This window comes from Parasteatoda tepidariorum, chromosome 9 (genome assembly GCF_982258835.1).
Source record: "Parasteatoda tepidariorum strain Cologne lab strain chromosome 9, Ptep-v5.0, whole genome shotgun sequence".
Classification (NCBI taxonomy): domain Eukaryota; kingdom Metazoa; phylum Arthropoda; class Arachnida; order Araneae; family Theridiidae; genus Parasteatoda; species Parasteatoda tepidariorum.
The window spans coordinates 62,455,663-62,479,435 of record NC_141763.1 but is presented as its reverse complement, the minus strand read 5'-3'; the positions used below and the strand labels follow the sequence as shown (position 1 = coordinate 62,479,435).

General features: G+C 31.0%; 1 protein-coding gene across 1 annotated transcript; it reads left to right on the top strand.

Moving 5' to 3' along the window:
- The first annotated feature begins 458 nt into the window (after window positions 1-458).
- Window positions 459-15,162, top strand: LOC107440446 (solute carrier family 60 member 1). The gene is made up of 5 exons (XM_043047058.3): window positions 459-865; window positions 2,900-3,035; window positions 6,734-6,860; window positions 11,153-11,314; window positions 13,390-15,162. Exons 2-5 carry the CDS (start codon window positions 2,970-2,972, stop codon window positions 14,391-14,393), a joined length of 1,359 nt encoding a protein of 452 aa, XP_042902992.2. The 5' UTR covers window positions 459-865; window positions 2,900-2,969; the 3' UTR covers window positions 14,394-15,162.
- The last annotated feature ends 8,611 nt before the right edge of the window (window positions 15,163-23,773 follow it).

The window sequence follows — 23,773 nt, the reverse complement described above, 5'->3', positions numbered from 1 at the left end:
CTACTTTTGAACCTCACAGTCGCCACTTTTTAATCTTAAGTTCTGGCAACACAGATATAAATGATTTAAAGAGATATATGAAGTATCAGCTAAACACGCTCTTAAATTCTGATTAAAGTTTTCAAAAATTTAAAAATTTCTGCTTTGCTTTCCTTTATTACTACTAGAAAATGATTTCACTTAAACCTCAAATGATAAAAGGTATGTTTATGCCTTTGAAATATATACATTTTGGAACAACTATGAGTTAGATCCATTGTAATTGAATAAAACTATCTTGAACAATTATTCTAATTTTAGACTCATGAGAAGTTATTTGAAATGAACGTCATCTAAAAAAAAAAATGGCCTTGAATATCATTTAAAAAGAATCGGAATCCTTTCAAAAATCATAGCTTAACTTAATTTGCATGAAGGTCAAACCCAATTTTAAACGATGGACTTCAAGTAGTTCCGCGAAAAGAAAAATTTAAGTTGCGTATCTTACCCTAAGGTTCTACGTCAAGAACGACTGCAAGTCAGCTTTAATAGTTTGCACGTTAGTAATTACGAAAAATATGATTATCCAATTGGTGTTAAGTGCTACTGTATGTTTGAAGGGATGTCGACCGGACAAAAAAATATTTCTTGATCTTTAGTACTCAATTACGTAATACAAAAACAGTAAATGAATGTGAAGTCATAATCTTTTCTTAAGCTAGTAACTTAAAAAAATGTCTCATTGAAAGAGAAAGTTTTGTAGGAAAGATAAAAATGATAAGACTTATTTACAAGCTTTTTAAAAGAAAGAAAAATAAATCTCCCTCTCTCTCTCTTGAAGAAATGTATTTGCCGTTTAAAACTAGTGCTGTAACTGAAGCAAAACGTAAGTAAATTTTTTTTCCTCATTTAATTTCTGAAATACCTTAGATTAGGACACTTAACATTTTTATGGTAGGGGAGAGTGGGGTCAATTGCAACATTGTTTACTTAACTATTTTTAACTAACAAAAAATCCAATATATTATTAGTATTAATTGACAGACGAGTAAAGTAGACTATACTCTACTAGAAAAAAAAACCTTATTTTAAACGTTATTATATTAGTTTTTGACAGTCGCGCACTTGTTACAATTGTCCCCACTTACAGGGTCAATTGTAACAGTTCATAAATTCAACTAAAACATAGTTAATTATACATATTATCATAGTTGTGATGTATTTTTTTATTGATCAAAATAGTAGTGATATTTTAGGAGTAAAAATAATAATGAGCAGAGAACTAAAGGGTTAAACTTTTAACTTTAAGGGATTAAAAATCTTAATGCATGCTGTGAAAGGTGACAAATAAAATAAGGCACATGCAACATAATATAAATGATATAGGAAACTATTGGTGGTTCTTAAAGAGTTAAGTAATGGTTTGTAAACATAAGATTATTTATTTTCAGCTGTTACAATCGTCCCTTTACTTATTGTTACAATCGTCCCCAAAACGCCATTTCAGCTTCATTTGTTAAAAACAATGCTAGTTAATTAACAAAACTAATCTTTTTTTTGAAATGTTAATTAAGGTGTCCACTTACATATTCGGTTAATAATTTTTATTTGTTTAAACAAAATTACTTTGTTACAATATAATATTCTAATACCAAAAAAAGTACTTAGGAGCCGTTCAAAAAGTACGTACATCTCGAAGGGGGGGGGGAGGGGAATTGCTATTTTGTACGGTTTTGTATGATGGGAAGGTATTATACAAAGTACGTACATAAAGTTGGGTGTTATTGTTTAAATAATTTAAATTAATAAATTATATTAAATAAATATTTAATTTTATTTAAAACATAATTATTTTAATTTTTATGAAAAAGGGGGGTAGACTAATAAATGCACGTACTCTAAGGGGGGGGGAGTAAGACCTTGTGTACGGTTATGTACGAAAGGGGGAGGGGGTTTAAATTTCTCCATTTTTATGTACGTACTTTTTGAACGGCCCCTTTCGTAGCTTGAAAATATCTTTTGTGATGTAACTCTCTCAAAAGTACATAAAAATGGTTGCCAGCAGGTGTGTGCATGTAGATTTAATAAATACACCTTGTGCGCCACCTAGGAACCAAATCTAGAACCCGACACTCGAAATTTTTGCTCTGTTATAATCGTACCATGTTACAATTGACCCCACTCTCCCCTACTATTAATTTACACTAATGCCATTGTGGTATTTTTAATTTACACTAATATGAACTTGAACCAAAATATCGGTAGTACCAATAACCAGAAACAATTTTTAGTACCAACAGTATAAGAGATGATATTTAACCCCTTGGGGACGGGTGATTCATAAAAGCATTCGTATCAGAATCAGGATGTAAATAAATAAAAAACGGTAGCTTAAATGTAGGCGTTGCTAATTTGGCAGACTTACTTTGCTTTTACTTTAATTATTGTTAGTTTAATCATATATATAATCTATGTTAATTCAAAGTGTTACTAAATAGTTTTATTTTGAACAAAGTAATGGTGAATTAAATAAATCAAACAATTATAACCCAGCCCACAAATAAACTGCTAAAGAACTACTTTGGTTACCAGTTTTATCTTTTAAACCTGATTGATGCGGTTTTATGCTAGCACGTATTTGTGACAGTCGGCGCGAAAGGGTTTAAGTAATTTTAACATAAAATGTTAATAAAGGAAATTTTAAATTATTTTCATATCTAAAAATCTTCAATCTTTATTACTTTCGAACAAAAAAAAAAGCACACAACAGCAAGAACATATTCATTTGCATAACATTTACATAGCCTAATTTGCATGACAATCCGTTATGTACTCCTCTCTAAATTCGAAATGAATATCTAAAATTTGAATGTGTACTTTAACTAGTAGAGTTTCCGTTTATTTATTTATTTTTTTGCAGCTGATTTTCTTCAGTGGATGAGATAATTGACAGTCGAACTCAACAAAGAGAAGGGGGAAAAAAAAAGAGTATGATTACTGTGAAAACTGTTAAAATTTTAAAAACATGCAATCTGTATCTCTGCGCCTTGTTAACGGTAAGTAAAATCGTTAAATCATTAAAAGATGATAAATTGAAATATTAAAATTTCGTTCCCTGAACATTATAATTAATGTAATTAATTTACAATCATAAAGTTAAAATAATTCATAAACGAGGTATGAGTTCCTTCAATTTTTTATCTGTATTTTATTGCAAAAACTCTTGATTCTACATCAATGGTCTCTTTCGCCCGTACCATGCTTTAACCTACACGAGCCTCCTGGGTAGTGCTGCATGAGTAACAACTTTTGCAAGATTGGTGTTTTTTTTTAATTTTTTTTATCTGTATTGCCGCAACTTGGATGGATATATAATTAAATTTAACACCCATAAAAGGTTACTATCAAACTAACTCAAATCCATCGCATCTTTCCAACATAAAAATTTTAGCACATATCTCAGTACTTGGATAAATGTTCTGATTTGATTCCTTTAAAAAAGAGTGAACAAAACGGTAATTTTATGGTCAACTTCATTTAACTCTAAATTAAATGCTTCTGAGAACACAGCTGTAAGTACAGGATCTGTATTACATCATTTAAATTTTTAAGCAATGCAGTTTTCAATGAAAAGATATCATAAACAAAATATGTAATGGATCATAAATATCCAAAACAAATAAGGTCGGTGGGGGAAGGTCTGGTGTCATAGAAGCATTTTTGCAATTTCAGTTTTACTTTTTACAGCTGTCAGTCTTTTGTTTTAAATATTTCTGATGAATATATATTACAATTTTATCGCTCTTCATTATTTTTTTAAAATACGACATTTTGATAACATCTTAGTTTTTTTTTTTTTTATCAGCTTTTAATTATGACACGCCATTTCCCCCCCCCCCCCCATTTTCAAGGTATTATGAAAAACTGAGATATCAGACAATAAATAGGTAAGATCAAAAACGATATTATTATTTACTGTTCCTCGCATTTAGATTTTTTTTTTATATGTATAGTTATATTATAGTCTATTATTCTTCAAAATTAATATGAACAACTATAATAGTATATTTTTCTACAGTTTTAATTATTTTTCCATTAGCAGTGATTTTAAATTATGTTTTATATTGTTTTCTTTCTGTTTCTAGAATTTTCTGTTTCTAGAATTTTCTTTTCCTTTACAACTTGAATTTCTTTTTACAATCCCTTGTTTTAATGGACGTTTTTAATAAGAGCGGTATTTTTATAGCAAATACAGTTACATAAAACAAATGTTTTATGGTTAAATAATAAAAAACAATACTAATTATGTTTTTGTGATCCTTCCTAACTTTTTTTTAACATCCCAAACTGCGTTTTTCTACATATCCTCAACCTTTTAATCCCCCCCCCCACCTGCAACGTAAAAACATGAATAAACTATTTTCCTCGTTTACAATATTTTATCCTTACCTCATCATTATTTTCACGAGGGGTGAGTAGAGAATGGAGCAGACTTTCCCACATTAATGAGAAATTCGTGTGATCAAATTCCGATGTTCTAAATATTTTCTTAAAACTGTTTCGTTTTAGAAGCTATGCGCTATACTTTGTGAAAAAGTAAAATTGGTAGCAAGAAGTTTTTTTCTTTTTTACCTACAAAAAAAAAAAACCATGGATTTCGATGCAAAAAAAATATTTCGTATATATTCTAAATATATTAAACTCTTGCAAATAAAAACAAACCATTCAAAAATAAACTTTATAAAATACATAATGTAGGGTGAGGAAAAAAACCGGACAAACAATTTTTAACATAACTTTATAAAGAATAACTAACAAAATATCAGGGCTCGAAAAACCGCCCGTCCTCGGCGGTCAAAAATTCCCGGCGGACTACGAATTTCTCGAATCCGACGTCCGCGCGGACGGCCATTTTCCCGTTAATGTTCGTGATACATTTTCAATTTTTGTTATCTTACAAGAGTCTAGAGCATCACTTCTAAAATGACCCTTTAATCTAGAAATACAGCAACATACTGCGTATGATGGAATTGGTGTTTTCTCTGTCTGGGAGTACTGCAGCGGTGGAAAGGGGCTTTTCAGCATGAACTTACAAAAAAAAAAAAAAAACACATTACATACTGGTCTTAAACGAGAAGCGTTAAACGCAATTATGTACATCTACCTAAATTAAAAACTCCTTTCAGATTTCTGTGCAGAAACCTCTGTGCATCATTGGCTTGATTGTGGAACTGGCAAACGTCATATTTGATTCATTTAAAAACACGCAGTACCCTCAGATAAATTGACATTGCAGATAACTTGACCTTTGTCATTTAAATTATTTCATAAAATAAATACTAGGTTACTATTAGTAACCTAGTATTTCTTTTATTTCTGCATAATGTAATCCTAGTAACTACTAATTCATTGTGCAGTTTATATAAATGTTTGTAATAAATATGAGAAAATTATATTTTTATTTATTTAGAAGCGACGGGTTAGTTTCAAAGGAGGACGGGTGCATTGTTGGACAAGCCGTCCTCGGGGACGGGTAAAATTTCTGAGTTATTTCGAGCCCTGCAAAATATGTTGTTACAGATGGCTTTATTGGAAATATTAATCCATATACAATGTTCAACTTTAAGTGGACATAAACAAAGAGTAAAAAGGAACAAAATTACAATAAAAAACAAAGAAAACACATGACAAACGCATATTAGCACAAAAAGAACACATAGATAAAATTAAAGTAAGAAAAAAAGTATATATACACAGTGAAGAATGAGGATTAGTCTTTACAGAGAGTCCATGTTATCTCTGGCATCCCAGTAAAGTTTACAGAGATCACCCCGCTCTTGAGGTTGTTTGTCCAGCAAAGGGCATACAAGCAAGTAGTCTGAGTTCAACTAACAAAATATAACAAATTTATATATCACGAATTTATATATTACGAATTTATTTGACGATTTTTGATTTATATCACGAATTTATTTGTTTTATTATTGTTATTAGTTATTCTTTGAAAAATGAGTCTCAGCCGTGCTGTTACGCTTTCAGATTTTATACTATAGCACATTTCTAATAGGTTTAACGAATTACATGTCATTTATTTGAATTCAAATTTATTTTAATGACTTAGTATTTACTAAAAAGATGTAATTTTTTATTTTAAAAAAGTTGTTATATGGATTTGAATGATTGTTTTGAATTCTTAGAATTTTGTGCATTTGCAATGCACCTAAGTTAGTAGCGAGCGAAGCAAACCATATAAGATTGCGTAGCAATTTTCGGGGGTTGGTGAGCGTCAGCGAGCAGAGGGCGCAGCCCACTAGTATTTATATATTTCTGTTATTAAAAATGCCGCTCAGTTCCAGAAAGTTCGTAAATGAAGGAACTTTATGATTATGTGTGTTTTAAATTTATAGCCAATACAAAGTAAGTTGTTAAAACTAGCAAGCCAAATTTGTTAACAGTTTACTCATACTTAAATACGTCATGCATATATAAACTCCTACCGTAAAAGTTTTTGCATATTCTAAAGTACAGAGCTAAGTAATTCAATCTATAATCTTTAGGCAAACGCAGTCTACTTTTAGTTATGTATTTTAAATTAAAATAGCTATTTAATATAAAATAAAGAGGTAATTTTATTTGATGTTCACTGCAACGACGACAATTTCGTTCGCTATAACGAATCGTCATTATTATGGACATTTAGTGTAAATTATATTTGCAGTCATGTATTTGCATTTATTAATCTCTTTACTTCAAGGGCATGTGCATGGCCATAACAGGACCCACTCTTTTGGACTTGCAAAACATCGTTGGAACAGACACAAAACATATAGCCTTTGTTTATACAGCAAGATCAGCAGGCTATTTATTTGGTTCAATATTTGGTAAGTTACAGTTATAGAATACCATGGAAACAGTAATAACGAAAGAACTTAAAAATGCCACACATCACTTGTGGTTGATTTTTTTAATGATAAACGTTATTTTAACATTTTTGGTGAGAAACATTTAAATATATAATTAAAAAAAAGAACTAGATGAATTTTTAGATATTTTTTCTAATAATGGAAAGCGCCAAAAATATTTGCTGCTTCCACTGTGCTTTACATATACTATTGTTAAAGACTTGAAATAATCTGTAATAAATTTTAAAAAAAAATTATTTTGTTACAAATAATCTTAAACTATTCTTCTTAAAAGTAATCTCATCTATTCTTACATGCACAAACTTGTTTCAAATATATCTGGAATAAAGAGAAAAGTAAAAAACTAGATTACAAAAATTAATAAAACCATGATCTTTCGATGAAGAATCATGCTTATGAATCTATTAAGAATCAATTTTAATAAGAATAACGATCTTTCTATTTTATTCTCATTTTTCCTGACAAATTAAGTTTAATAGTGTAATTTAACCTATAAAACTCATCTCTGTAGTTAATAAGAATATTTTAATCTTGCTACTGGTTAGAAAATATGATAGACTTGGTTAAAATTGAAGCAACTTTAAAATTGCAATTACTAGGCTAAAACTTAAGCATCTAGTTTAAAATCTGAACTAAATGTAGTTATAGAATCTTTCGTCAGAATTTAGATGGGAAATTTCAATTTCGAATAATTACTTCTTTTACACTTTAAGTTCACATTCTTAAACGGAGCTTTATTGACATCACTACCTTTCCCTTTTGTATAAAATAGTTTGAATTACTATTTGTTTTTGTTACTTAAATGCATTATGACACTTTGGTTTGAAGTTTAAAGTGATCAACTGTCTGGTCATTAAAAATCTTAATTGAGCTATAAATTTAAAAAATATCAAAGAAACACTTTTTTTTTCTCTATGTAAATGGTTAATTGTGCGGCTCACAGTGGGACAAAATCAGAAAAATGCGGCCAAAATTAGAAAATTAACTTCCATGTTCTAAAAATTGATCAACTATAAGTTTTTTTGGGTCGCTGATTTCAAATATGAAGTCAAAATTTCTAAAAAACAAAATGGCGGATGATTATTGAAAAAAATAAATAAATAAAAAGTATTTACTATTAGTTTTTGAGATCTTTGATTACAAATTTGTGGTTAATAATTTTAATAAATAAAGTAATGGATGCAAAATCGCAAATATTTATCAAAACAAATAACTTACTAAATTGAATCAAAATATTTAGAATTTTAATTACAAATTCGATTATCGAATTTAAAAAATATAATGAATCTATTTTGCTAGATATAAAAAATTTTGAAAATGTTATGATTAAAATAATAATCTCAAGTTTATTTTTATAATTTTTTCATTAATTTTATCATTATTATAAGAATGACATGACCTATAAAAATCGATATATCAGCCATATTCGCAGTTAATATTTTTTTAGTTCTTGAGTATATATACCAAACAAATGAACACATTTTTTTTTACCTCGGCAACGTAAGGCTTTTTTTTTATAGAGCACCCTAAAGTTACATTTTCATTGTACAGGGCAGAAATAGGGAATTGGCTCTGCTTTTAATAGTATTTATATGAAATAATGAATTCATATATATCTTAGAAATACATTTATGTATAAATCATATATATAAATCATATATATAATTTTAATATTTTTATTTACTCTAAGGATTTATCATATTAATAAAAATTCAACTGAAAAATTGTAATTTTTTTTTCGACTTTGTTTATATTTAATTGCTATTTCCATTAATAAACCAAAAAAAAAAAAAAAAAATACACCGTCATATTCCTTGGACATTTTACTACAAAAAACCATATTGAGATTTTTTTTTCTTATGTTTTATTTTATTTTTTAACTTTATTTTATCTTTATTTGTTTTTATTTTAAACCGCGAAAAATAATTTTTGTTCCACAATGCGGCTGATGGAACACTAAATTTAAAGCTAGAACAACTTTTAACACATTTTTATCGAAAACAGGTAAAATTTGGAAAAAGGCTGATCTGAAAGAGAGTTCCGGTGATTTTAAACCCTTTTTACCATCATAAACGCACTAATCTTTCGCATATAATTTTTAAAAAATTGAATATAAAAACTCTTACCTTGTTGCTTGCTCTGCTTCGAACTAATAAATTCATCTGGGTAATTTTTTAAACAAACAAACAAAATACGTTTTTATCTGTAACAGATTTTGAAACATATTTAGACACTTTGCTGTAAATTTATCAAAAAATTTCTAAAAGTTTTTTTTTCCATTTTTTCATAGAATTTTTTTTATAAGATAAATTAGGATGTCGAAAAAAAGAAATGTACTGTAGCATACTTAAAAAAAAGTGTTATACACATAAATGCAAGTTCAAAATGTAGAAAAAGCGTGGAAAAATTTAAAGAATAATGAGGAAAGAAGAAAATTATTTTTAAAAAAAATCAATCAATATAAAATCGGGGGAAAAAGATATGATCTCTTAATCAGCTCACACGATTATATCCGCAAAAAGGAGTACTTTCTAATATTATATCAATATAATCAAAGCATAATATATCAATACAATAGTGTGAGAAGCCTCAAATTTTTTTTTTAACAAATTAGAATAGAACACATTAAGTAATAAATATCACGTAAAAAACAGAAAATAAATTTTATAGAAAAACAGAACAAAATATAAAACGAAATCGAATAAAGCTAGTGGCGAATTCAAATGAACTTACATGAATGGGAAAATTTTCAAGAATGATTTAAAATAAATTTCGTAATAAAAATGCTAGATTACAAAATATTAAAACAGAAGCGCAAATTAAGGTAAAAGCGTAAATACAGGGATTAGTACGTTCTTAATGCAGTACTGAAGCACATTTGATTTGTTAGTTACCAAAGATTGGCACGAAAATGGATGTGCGCAAGGTAATATTATACTGGATAATTTAAAGAAGTTTATAATTAATAAGGTTGATATTTAATTATACAATTTTAATGATTTTAGAAAATTAACTTTTATTTAAGAAAAGAGGAAAAAAACATGAATTGCCTGTTTTGCACATATTTTTAGCCACGGATTTGCACATGGTAAAAATTATATAAATTAACAAAGAAATTTTTAGTAAATTTATTTATAATAACATACAATTAACTCAATGATGGAATTTAATTACTTTAGTTGGGTATCCAATGTTTTTTTTTAATCAAATTTTGAAAAAATCTGCTGTTTTTTCCCATCCAATTCACACTAACTTTTCAATTATCATTAGACCTTGCTGAGTTTGGTTGTCTTCTTAGTTGTATGATGTCACGAGGATACTAAAATCCAATCTGTTGCAGTTACCATAGTTTCTTTTTTTTTGTGTGACTCAAGCTTTATGGCCAGCCCATTTCTATTTTACGCGTTTAGTTCTCTCAATGACAAAGTAATTCATTCATTAAAAAAATTGATAAACCTGATTTTTTTTACGACAAATTATTTTCATCAGAGAATAAGATCCTAAGAGCAAATATTAATTATTAATGCTGCCATTATTTATTCATATTAACACTATTTTTCGTTATTTATTGATATGAACTTCATCTAATATCAATCCATTAATGGAAGAAAGTCTTTTCCTAAAAACTTAAAAAACCGCTGCTCTTTTCTTTCAATTCACAATCACAACTTTTTTTTTGATATCATTTGACTATCTTGTTTTAGTCGTTCTTCTTAGTCGTATAATATCACGAGGATACCAGGTCAATATGTTGCAAGTCCATCGATTTTCTTTTACTCGAGCTAAATGACCAGCCTATTAGACTAAATGACCATACTATTCTAGACAGCTTAATACTCTTGATGACATCAATTGAATTGAACATGGGGTTTAGTGGCACAAAGTCCAGAGGAGGACATGCTGCGCCAAATAAGACGTTAAAATAGATCAAAAACTAAAGTATATGCTACACTTCAACTATCGTAAGATCATTTAATTAGATAAAATAGTACAAATGCGGTAACTTCAATTTTTTCATTGATAAATTTGAGAAATATGTTTCTTTTGGCAGAAAATTATTTTAATCAAAAAAAAAATTAGACTCAAACTAAAGGACAAATAATAATTACGAAACGTTTTATTTGAAACTCCTGAAAAATATATCTAAACTACTTCTTTTCGACTTCAAATAGTAGCATTTTATAATTTTCGATCGCAATAGGTTAATTAAAATGCTTTTAATAATCGATTTCTGTTTATTTCTTTGTTAGGTGGTGTATTGTTTGACATGACTAACAAAAAACAGCTCATTTTTACAATATTTAATTTCATAAATGCAGCTTCAACATTCGCAATCCCTTGGAGTCGAGTTATCGGAGCTCTGACAGGATTTATGACAGTTAATGGATTCACTATGGGTCTTTTAGATACAGGTAAGTATGGGGACTGATAGTTTCTTCCAGAAATGTTATCTTTTTAGAACAAAAGTATCTGCCTCAGCGGAATTTTAAAACTGAGATCTTCTGTGGGGCATCTGTTATACAGCTTGGTGTAAATTCACTTCTTGAAAATACTCATACCAAAAAGCAAAGGGTTTCTATTTTCGCCACGTTAAAATAAGGAGAATTATATAAACCCTACTTCCTCATTTAATTTGTAACTAATTAATTTATCAGTATTAATTAATAACTATATGCTCTAAAAAAAACACAAAATATGCATATAAATTTATGCTAAAAAACTTGAAACCATGCACTTAAAATTAGAAACATGCATTCAAGATCGAAGCTCAAAGTTCAAACTTATCTAAATACTACTTACTTTTCCCAGCAAAACAGGTTTTTGTGCATAGGAATAAAATCTAAATATTTCTTACTTTAATCATGCCTTTAACAATGAAGCATATTTAGACCCAGTGCATCAAATACAAACAACTTTCACAACGGTACTTCAACTATAAATTTCCATACTTAAAGTTTTTATTGAAGATACTTAAAATTCTATACCTTATTTTAAGGACATTGGTTTCTACTGAAAGATTTAAATTGATGACCCTTTGATATTATTTTAATAAGTTGAAATGCAGTATCAGTGATCAACGCCAACAAATGTGCGGTTAATCTCCGTTTGAATCATGCGCTATAAGTTCAAATATTAAACAGTTTTTGCCTCGAATAACCGAAACAGAAATTAAAAACATCCTTATCGTCCCTGCGAAAAAAAAGTTAAAATAAATAAATAATAAAAAGAGGAAGTTTTATTCGAAAAATCGAGAACTATATGAACCAAAGATTTGAGCTTAGTTTTTTTCATTTTTTTTTTCTTCAAGAAACATACTATAATTTTTGCGTGCAACAATACTCTCCGAAAAAACAAAATATAAATATATATTACTATATACATTCGTGCCTGAATGAAAACAATCATATAGTATATAATATAATTTGTATACTAATTATCAGAAAGGTCAATATTATCATGTTTTTTTAAATTTTATCACAAAATGAATAGTAAAAAATTTAAATTAAGTAATAAACATTCAACGTCTAAGATTCAAAAATGTTATATTTTCATAGCTGTTACAACAAGACTCATCAATGTTATATTTTCAACTCTTACGGAAGATTTTATTTTTATATATTCAAAACGGTTGCAAAGATTATGTTTTGGTATTTAACTATTGGCTTCATAAATATAATTCAAAATAATTTTGACTACCACTTAAAAAAATTAATTATATATTAATAGATTATATTTTGTCCAACGGGGGAATTTAATAACTTAAAATATTCCACTAATTTTAACCTCAGATGGGCTCAATTTCTTCCATAAATTTTTATTTTACTCCCTCCACTAATTTTTCACTGCGACTGCAGCGCCGCCTTTATAGTGGCTGGGCATAACACATAATAAACTGCTACTTTCAAGTTCTAGCAGCAACCAAAAGGTCAGCTGACCACAATGTGTTACCTCAATTTTTGAAAGTACATGATGGATGGAATTAGAGCCGTTTCGCCCAGCCACTGTAAACACATTTGCCAAGTGCCGAAATTGCCGCCACTAGGATTAAGCTGTAGACTAATATAAAAATAATCCTGTGTGTTATTGTCATTTGGTTGTAAAATTAATACCACTTGGAAAAATCATCCTCGTAGAAAATTATAGTGGGCAGATATGTATTTCTAATGAAATAAAATGTTTTTTAGCAGGATGTCAATGAATTTTATTTGGGGTCATTCTCCCTGGTTAAAAGGACGCAGGCACAAATTGGTTAAAAAATGCAGTAAAAAAATTTTTTTTCGGAAAAATATTTAGTAACCTTTAAGAAATAATGAAAGGTTCACGTGTAACACCTCCTCTGGAGTTGATTAAGAAAAACTTAACTAAATTCTGCAGGTACGTCGCATCCAATTTAAATTATTCGCTAGGGATCTAATAGCAGAAATCCACGTAATTGTAGTATGTGTTTTGACTAACTTTTGTTTGACTTTTACATTATAATTTATAGGTACCAATGTATGCTGCCTTTATTTATGGGGTAAAGAAAGTGGACCTTATTATCAAGCTTTACATTTTGTCTATGGTGTTGGAGGGCTAATATCCCCTCTAATCGCAGCACCTTTTCTGACCACTCATCACCTTGAAGGAATCGTTAACAATGTGACGAATAACAACAATGTAACTCATTTAGAGACACAAGCGCAGATTAATAGTTCTGTTCACACTGTTCCGTTACCTCCTATAACATATGCATACACAATTGTCGGTGGTGTCGGCTTATTGGTAACAGCGTCATTTCTTGTCATGTGTATAGCGTCTCCTCTCGACGACAATGGCCAAAAAGAAGAGAACAATCAAACTAGATCTTCAGCTATTGGATTTGTTACATTAATTGTGTCGTTAAACTTCCTCCTTTTATTTGTCGAAACTGGTACCGAGATAGGTTTCGCTCAAATGGTCGCAATTTATTCTGTAAAAGGACCACTGCAGCTCACCAAGACTGTTGGCTCGTACATAACGTCGACATTTTGGGGTTCATTTACCATCTTCAGGTTCGTGTCTGTTTTCCTAGCCATAAAACTCAGCAACAGGACAATGGTAATATTTGATATCATTTTAACTTCAGTAGGTGCAGCTATACTTCAATGTCTTGCTGCTGATTATGAATGGGCACTATGGTTGGCATCAGCTCTTTTGGGCGCAGGAGTGGCTTCCTTGTTCCCCTCGGCAATAGCCTGGGTAGATCAGTACATAACGGTCACAAATAAGATGGTGTCTTTATTTGCAGTCGGAGCTGCTTTTGGAGAAATGATGGTGCCATATACGATAAGTTATTTCATAAACGAAGTGCCCGCCGTGCTTATTTATGTAGTAATAGCGTCATGTGTCTTATCCGGTGCAATAGTGATTCTTATGTTTTTAGTGTTAAGAAATAGACCGGAAAAGTATTTAACGAAAGAAGAGATTTCAACCCAACGAGGAACAGAAGATTCTATTAATGAACGTTTTTAACAGTTAGGCATTGTAATCTGATTTAAATTGTAATTCTAAAGTTCTGTATATCTGAAGTTATGGATTCATTCTGAGATATTTTTAAATCCGTTTATTTGACAGTAATAATGTGTTCGTTGTATTCAATGTATATGTTACCGGCAAAGTATAAAACGGCATTCTATAGATTAGACATGGTATATCATGCCTAGGAATGTATATAGTTGTATATAATGCTTTATAGAATGACAAATTGTATTCTGAAAAAAATAATTTTTTCAAAATGCGTAAAGAAAAATGAGTTAAAAAATTTCTTATTCAGTGAAACATGATTTTCATATATATGTAAAAAAAGAAATTAAAATAAACTTACTTGTTGCAACTAGGCTGTCATTGTAAACAGCTGGGTTCAAACCCAGTGGCGACTTGAAGCCGATCCAGCGTCAGATAGATGGGTACCAGTTTGTCTGGGAAGAAAAGGTGGCCTGTGTGCAGTGCTGACCACATTGCTACAATCATGCCGTTGGTCACGAAATTGTGAAGCCTTATCCCCCTTGATCCACAACGGGCTGTTACGGGAATGTTCCATTTTTACATTCTAAGCTAATCGGATATGATTTTCATAATTTACCTGTTTCTCATTTAGCATTCTATACCCGGATTTCGAACTTCGCCGGTAATAAATGAAGCAACCTTTGGAATTGTCTAAAATAAAATTTCTCAAATAGATAAAAAAAAAATGCGTGTTTTATATTTAAAATAAACATCTTTATTAAAGAATACAAATGCTGTGTTGTCGTTCATCTGTATTTTGACAAACACCATTTTAATTTTTCCATTCAGGTTTTTTAGTTCATTTCATTCACTTTGGGAGAAAAAAAAAGTCTGATTTGACTGACCTATGTATTTCTGACTAACTTTAACATATGATGTGTGGGAAAATGGAATTTTTTTCAACTTTACTAGAAGGGTGAGGGAATGATGTAATTAATTTTTCAGATATTTTAGTAAGTTGTATATTTTAGTAGGCCTAAGTTTTTGTTCATGGTAAAATTTGTCAAATGTTAGTGACACAGCTTTTATCTTTTATTGGTATAAAAATTAAAACTGTTTATAGGAATTTGTTTTAGGAATTTGTAAACTGTCAACTAAAAAGTAACTAATTGGCATTTTTCAATTGCCATTGATGCATTAACAGTTATATAGATACTTCTTTAGCTTAAGGTATGTAGTCATCTGTTTAAAGTCTCGAATTTATAATCTAATGGTATTTTTTGGTCATCGTATTCAATTTTCTGACTTATTATCCAAGAAATCATGAAAACAATGTTTTTCAACTTGTAAACTATTTAAATGGACTTTCTTGGAAAATTTTCGTTATTTAAATTTTAATGAAATATTGTAAAAAGCGTCTTGAAAATCTTTTTTTTATCAATGCCCACCTGGAGAATGACCTAGGTTATACAGGCATCTGAAGGGCAGATTTGTTAACCACTCTTTCAGGGGCACCATATTAGGTGGGCCAACGTTGCTCCCACAGTAAGGAAAGATAGTACAGAGAATGAAAGAACATCCATGCCTTACCCGGTATTCGAACCCAGAACCTTTCTTATTCAGGACCAGTTCCCTGATCCCTACACAGGCCGGTCGGCTCTTGAAAATCTTGATCTCTATATCCCCCCCTTTTAACACGTTGAATGCCACGCTAATTTTACATGGCTTGCCAAAATGCCCGTTTGGCCAAAATGATTTTTGTGTGTTCTATATTGTATTAATTTCTTCAAACCATTTTAGTAACGATAATAATATAAAGAAATTAAAAGCATTAAAATTTACTCAAATTATGTGTTTCTAATAATCTTGGCTTCACCGGTGACCCCCATGGCTTTCAATGTGTTAAATAAGTTCTTCTACAATAAAATAGAATACTACTACTCATAATGTTTCATAATTATTGCTCCTATTTCATATATATAAAAATGTTATTTTATTTTATCCTTAAAAATATTCTAACTTGCTCTTTATGTTTTTCTTATTCGCATTATCAACGGAAAATTTCCCTAGTCATTAGATATAAAACCTTAGCATTCCATAGAATGACGTATGCTATTAATATTGTGCTCCCTAGAAAATATTAATATATGCTAGGGGCACAATCCCCCTGCTCAGTAATCTCCATTAATTATTACCAAATACAGCGACTTGTGATTTTTTTTTGTAAAAGCGTGTATAACCTTATCTACAGAAATTCAGTGTGCACCAGTAGAATATATCATACAATATACAAACAAATCAATAATATATAAAAATGATGTTATTTACAAAATTTGTCTTTAAACAATATTTATAATTGGGCTTTCATCCTCATCTTTGGAGCTGACAATTTAAATTTTTATGTCAGACATATTCCGACATTTCTATATAGCAACACATCGTTGAGGACAGTTTTAATCTACATAAGCACCCATTTCTTCAAACGTTTAATACTGAGCTTTATTAATTGCCATCGCAAACGCCAGTCTAACAAGAAATTGTGTACGTAGTCACAGGTAATTAGAGTTATTTTACGAATGCATGTTAAATACCCAGTCATGATTGTGCAAAATAACACATTTGGTTGTTTTGCGAACAATTTAATGGGTCTATCTGCAATCCATTTAATCTCCTGATACCTTGCTGGATATCAAATGTGACTGGAAACAGTGTGGTTATGTATCTTTTAACTAATAATTAAGTAGATGAGCATGATCTAACATCACGAACACATTTAAAAACAATCTGGCAAGATACAGGAACCGAAACTAACTTAAAACAGTTAATACAAAGTTACAGTTAATATCGAAATATCGTCCCTCTAATTCATTTGTTCTTGGATGACACTTTTTGATTTTCTGTAAGATGTCCCATGCACACTTTGAAAAATGTTCTCAAATTCCTGACATAGTACTTCCATCCATGCTGCTGACGGAATAATTAATCCGCCCTTAGATAAGGGATTTATCTATTCCGTGTTGCTCCCTGTTGTTGGATGTATTACCATACCTGTCAACTTTTACGAATTTGGCGTAAAATTTTATTTTCATATTTAAAGTGGTAGTAAATATATACTATTTTTTTCTTTTATAAACTTATATTTTAAATGATTTTGATCACCACTATTCTTAAAAAAAATTAAGTAAATATATAAATATGTGTTACCATCATGATCGAAGACTAAGGTTTTTTCAAATACGACGTATTTTTCTGCTTAAAATTGAAATTTTATTTCCATTTTAATACCACTGGGAAAAATCATAATGGAAGGGTATAAAAGGTGGTATTTTGAATCAATATTTTTTAGGCGAAATGCTGTGTAACTAGCAATATAATTTCGTCCTTTTTCTTGAGAATTGATCATTTTGTTTCCCAAATTAAGGTCAATATCCTAAGACATGCATTATATCCTCAGCGTTGTCAAGAATATCATTATTTTCGGAAACTATACTTTTTGTTGCGTCTTTTTTGAACAATTCCGCAGTTATATAACAACCTATTTCTGAATTTTTTATTTCTGTGCATACTTTTGACGAAAGATTAGGTAGCTTATTTGCAATTAACAAATGTTTAAATCTTGTAATTAGTTCGGTAGGATATGGATGGTCATTAAATCTGCCAAAACCTCCAATTTGGCTAAACAAACTCTCTAGAGCATCTTGAGTTAATCTAGGGGTTAAAATGTATCATACTCCGACGGTGTTTAAATCTTCTAACAATGAAAATAATAATGATACAGAGATAATTGCTTTTTGAAATGAAAGTAGACATTTTTTACCGCGCACTCTCATTTTGCTGAAAACTTCTCTGACTGCATTTAAAACAAGTGATTGAGAGTGAAAATAATTTAAATTTCTAAAAGCAGCTTTCATACTTTTCGCTAAAAGGGGCTCTAAGTTGCTGCTCATCACATCAAAAAAGGATCGAGTAATTAAAAAAAATCATGTGCCTTCTTGTTTCCTGTAAACTTTAATATTCCCTTTTCTGTAGTGGCAGAAAATAACACCTTTGCTGGCCTAATTTTCTGTCTATCATTACCTTTAACTTATAGATATGACTATTTTAGTTTGTGGCACAATTTTATTTCTCTGATATCTTTTCTTAATATTTCCTCAACAATTCCAAAGTTGACAAAGTTTCATCATCTAAAATTATTCCAGAGTCCTCAGTAACTTTACGTAATGAGGCATATCAGCAAAAACAAAAAATTTTGACGATGGTCGGATAGGATTCAAAAAATAAACTGATTCAATTATTATTTGGAGATTCTTCCGAAGTGTCCCAAATCCTCCTAAATATGAAACAATTGCTTTTACACCGATTTCAATTATTTCCAAGCTTTCAATGACTTTGAAAAGTAAGACTTTATTCATTGTAACTTTGAAATCGTAAAAAAATGGTTGTTTTCAATTTGAAAACAGTTCTCTTATCAAAACCAGTTGAACTTTTTTGGAAGGGCCCAGGATTTGATCAAGGCCAGCATCATTGCAAATATCTGAGGAGACATGCATTTCATCAAAACTACGGGATCATTCTTTTTAATCCACTTAAATTTTCGGCAGTTTTTAATCAAATTTAAAAACAACACAAGATAATTTTGAGCACTATCGCTTTAACGTACTAGCACTTGGTACAGGTTGGCCAATTTTAAATTTCCAAAAAACGTATGCTTTTGAAGATAGAGAACGTATAATAATCAGGGTTGGCAAGGTTTAGGACAGAATGGATTAATCCACGGTTTAAACAGTCCGGTTCAAAACTGTCCAAAACCCTTTTACTCAAATTATGTCACAATTTTATCTGAACAATATTTAAAAGGTAAAATAAACATAGAACTAATAACATATTGATAATTAAATCTACTAGAGAGTATATGTTTTGAAAAGTATAATATTTTATTAATATTGTTTGACTCTTCAATTTAAACATTAAACAAAGGAAGATTAATCAGTAATCAAGTTCAATTGGTCCTCTTAACATTCGATAGCACATTACTAATTTAGCTGCTGTATTCACACCAAGACTTTTTCTAAGTTTTGAGTGAATTACTCCAAAATTTCCTTTCAACAACATCCTTTCAACTGACGCTGAGCTTGCTGAGCATGAGAGTAGAAGAGTGATGAATTCAAAAATATCTTTGGAATATTCCCCAAATGATATTGATTTTTCAACAGCCGTCCACCATGTCACTGGTTTAATGGTTCTTCCAGCTTCTGTGAAGTAAGTTTTCTGTTGGTGTGGCTTCAGCTTCATAGACAATCAAAAGAGAAATGAACTCAGGAAATTTGTCAGTTACATATGACAGAGCACTTTCTTTTTCACAAGCCTTCTTCATATTTAGGGTTTAATAAATAGTCCCAAGTAAAATGAAATACTTGCATTGCTTGAGCCATTCGATTTGAAACTTCTTGAAGATGGGCTGTAAATTGTCTTCTTTAATAAGCGTTAACATGCTTCATTTAAAGTCTCAATGTCACTTTGCAATCGGTCTAGTGCATCACCAATAGGTTTTAGTTGCAAAATTAAATCTTTAGATTATTTAAACAAATTGTAATTATTTACAAGATTTTCTATGTCCCAATCAATAAGTTGCTCATTTTCCTCAATTATATGCTGATAGGTTTTTCTGGTAAGTTTCAATACAAGCCAACTGGCTCTTCCATCTTGTATCCCTTGGCAGTTGCGGTTTCACTGTATTTGGCATTTCTTTCAACAATGCACTTGATATGTGATGATTTCGAAAATATTTCTGCACTTTCATTATGATTTGCATAACTTGACTAGCACTGCATCCATATACTACTTACTGTCATCCTCCAATAAAAAATCCTTTGCTTTTTTCATAACCCTGGCATTATCTGTTACCACAGCTTTTACATGGCAATTGAAGTCCTCTTTCGCTGTAGTGATGGCATCTTGTATCACTTTTTTGTGAATTTTGCATTTTCAGTAACAGTACCTGCTTCTACTGAATCTAGAAAATAAGATTTTCCCTCAATTTGGATGCAAGTTGCTGTAATTGGATCGTTATGTATGCTACTCCAACCATCCTCCACCAGAGTGACTTGTTTTCCAGCAATATTTTTTTTGTTTCACTTATTACTTCTGCAGATTCTTTGTCTAAAAGCTCTCCAAAAAGTGCTTTACGATTTGGTGGAGTATATTCTGGAAGCAGGGCTGAAATCAATTCCTTAAAAGTGTGATGTTTAACTACCGTAAAGGCTAAATTGTTGGCATAAAAAAAATTTGAAAAAATAAATCTAAGCTTTCCGTAGTACTCTTGCTGGTTTTTATGATATGAGAATCTAAATTTTGCTGAGTTTCATGTTTCACCCTCATTTGCCTAGATTCATTTATGATTTCACAATCATTTATAACTTTCGGAAAAATCATTATCCACTCCTTCTCAATTACACTCACTAGTGTTATCGTCTGTCTTTTGTAGCTGACAAGACATAATGTGTTTTTTCATTCTTTCCATTTTTGCCTGTTGAATATTTCCACAATGTTTACATTTCGCAAATTTGCTATTTGGCTTATCTTTATTCTCCACTTTGAGAAAATGTTCCCACACAACATCTGCTGATCTGCCACCTTTGTTCATTTTGAATAGTTATCTTTTGGGCCCTATAAATTATGCGAAGATGCGGAAACCCGCATAATTCACAATTATCAGCATAATTTACAATTTTTCACGTAGTCGCAGCATATCTGTATAATTTTTATTTTTCAGCAAAATGTATTCATTTACCAGATAAATTTCTCCTTAAGGTTTTTTTTTCAATTGAATTATATCTTCTTTTTCAATTCCAAGAATCTTTTTGGTCAGGTGGTCAGATCTTTCCAAGAATCCCCCCCCCGGCACATAGCTTCTTATCAGTCGCCATCATTTTCAATAAGAAGCTGATTGAACAGCTTTCGCGGTGTATAGACCACAGAGCTAGAAAGTTGGGGAAGAATGACCCGCTCCCAAACTCCAGTTCTACCTCTTTTCTTTGTAGTTCCTGGAACTCCCCAAGATATTGCTTGAGGGCCATGCATTCCGCTTTATTCATTCTTCGAGTATCTGCTCGGTGCATGTGAGTCTTTTCATTTATTGATTTGATATTAGTTTAACTCATTTCCACACAAATAGTCACTGTAAATATGTCTCTATCTAAAATTTAAAAAAATGCCATCCATATTTCTGCACAGGATAGATGTAAGCAATATCAGAGTATTTTTCACGCTTCTGATAGAATAATGTTCTGTACCACGTGTAATATTGCCGTGGATCACACAAGAAAGTGTGTTGTCGATAAGCATTTGGACAGTAATCGTCACATAACAAATAAAAGAAAAAATAAACAAGAGGACAGCGAAATACCGAAAAAAAACAAGCAACCGTGTCATCAATGTTCAAGAGAAAAACCGAATGTGCTGAAATGCGCAATCTTTTAAACTTTGAAATTGTTGACGCATTTACGAGTGCTAATATTCCGGTTGAAAAACTGGATCCCCCCAAAATGAGAGAATTTCAAACGAAAAATATTTCGGGTGCAGGTGCTTTACCTTGTGCTAATTCTCTTCGCCAAAATTATTTACCAACAGTGTTTGAAGTAAAGAAGAATGAATTGAAAGAAATTCTTCGTACTGCTGATTCACTCTGCATCGGCTTCGATGAAGGCAGTGATGCTAAAGACAATTATGTTTTACCTATTTTAGCTGTCCCGTGTAATTTACAGATACTGCAATGATGCATCCTTATCTTTTAGATAGGTATTTTAGATATTTATTATTTTAGATCTTTTAGATATTTTTTCCATGTTGAAGCTGTACAATCGACTACAGTTTCTCAAGCCGTAGTGATATGGAGATTGATTTCAACCAAGTTTCAGCAATCTTAACAGATAACGCAACTTACATTACTCGGGCTAACAAGGAAGTGTTGCGTACTCTACCGCCCTATTCAGTGCACATGACCTGCAATGCTCTCATTCTTAATTTAGCGTCTGATCAGTGGCGTGAACATTTTTCAGAGGTGGACAAATTCACAGGAAACTTGAAGAAATTGTTCAAGCATTGTCCTGCAAAAAAGCGCCGCTATTTAAAGTTTTTAACAGATGACAATAAGAAAGCAAAACTTTGTCCAGTACCAATAAAGACACGGTGGAATTCCTGGTTTAAATCAGTGCAATATCATGCTGAATATTGTAATGTTTACATAGAATTTTTTAGCAGTAAAATAAACCTTACTTCTGACACTGATTGTCTCAATCAGTGCAAAGTTTTGGTGGAAAGCAAGTACGTTTGCAAAGACTTTCAGTTCATTGTAGAACACGCTCAGATATTAATGGATACTCTTTTCTTTTTCGAAACATGTGGTGTATCTATTCACAAAGCTTACAATAAGATTTTTGATCTGCGGTCTAAAAGATTCACGCAACGTATTTCTTCAAGAAGTGTTTCACAAAACAATTGCAAAGTTGAATACTTACTACTCTCCAGAACTAGACGTATTCAAAAAACGCGGGACCAAGTTTAGTCAACCTGCATTAAACTTCATGAAAGCTGCTCGAGTTTTCGATCCAGAACAAATAGTCAACCTCAATATTGAAGACGACGATGTATTCAAGAATATTCCAGGAATGAGTGGTCAAGATATAAAACTCGAGTATGCTGCTTACGAAGAATATGTAAAAGAATGTTCAAACCAGGACTTAATTAGATTCTGGAATTCAGAGGGAGTCTCAGAGAGATTTCCAGAACTTACAAAAAAAACATGACAAGTGCTCTCAGTGCTTCCTAATTCAGTAGATTGTGAAAGAGCTGTGTCCTGCCAAATTTTTACAAAACAAAGACAGAGTTTGAAAGAAAACGCAGCTTCTGGACTAACTTCTCTCCATTTTAATAACCCCCCAGGGGCACACTCTTGTGTGACGGGCATGACGCACCCGGGGCCCCGAGCTGGACCTGAGCATTTTTTTCCTGCTTCTCTCCTGCGACGGTCCTGTTTTGAGTTTCTGGCTTTCATTATTTATTACATTGACCTAGTGAGCAAATATGTATGAGTTTTTATACCTTTGATTATCCCTTATTTCCGTTGCGCTTATATGAATATTTATTAATTTTGTTTCACTTCATTACCTGCATTATATTCCTTAAATTTTAACCTTTTTTTGTGGTTGCCAAATTACTGGTAAGGGCTTTTCGTCTTAGCCCCGTGTTATAACGGACTCTGATGGGAAGAGACCACCCGCGTGTTCGCCGTGCGTGGAGACCCGTGTCCCTGGAAAAGGGGATCCTGGTAGTTGAGGGGCATCTTTGTGCCCCAACACACTACTTTGGCCCCTGCTTCAGGTAATCGGGAGGTGCATAGTGACCCGTAT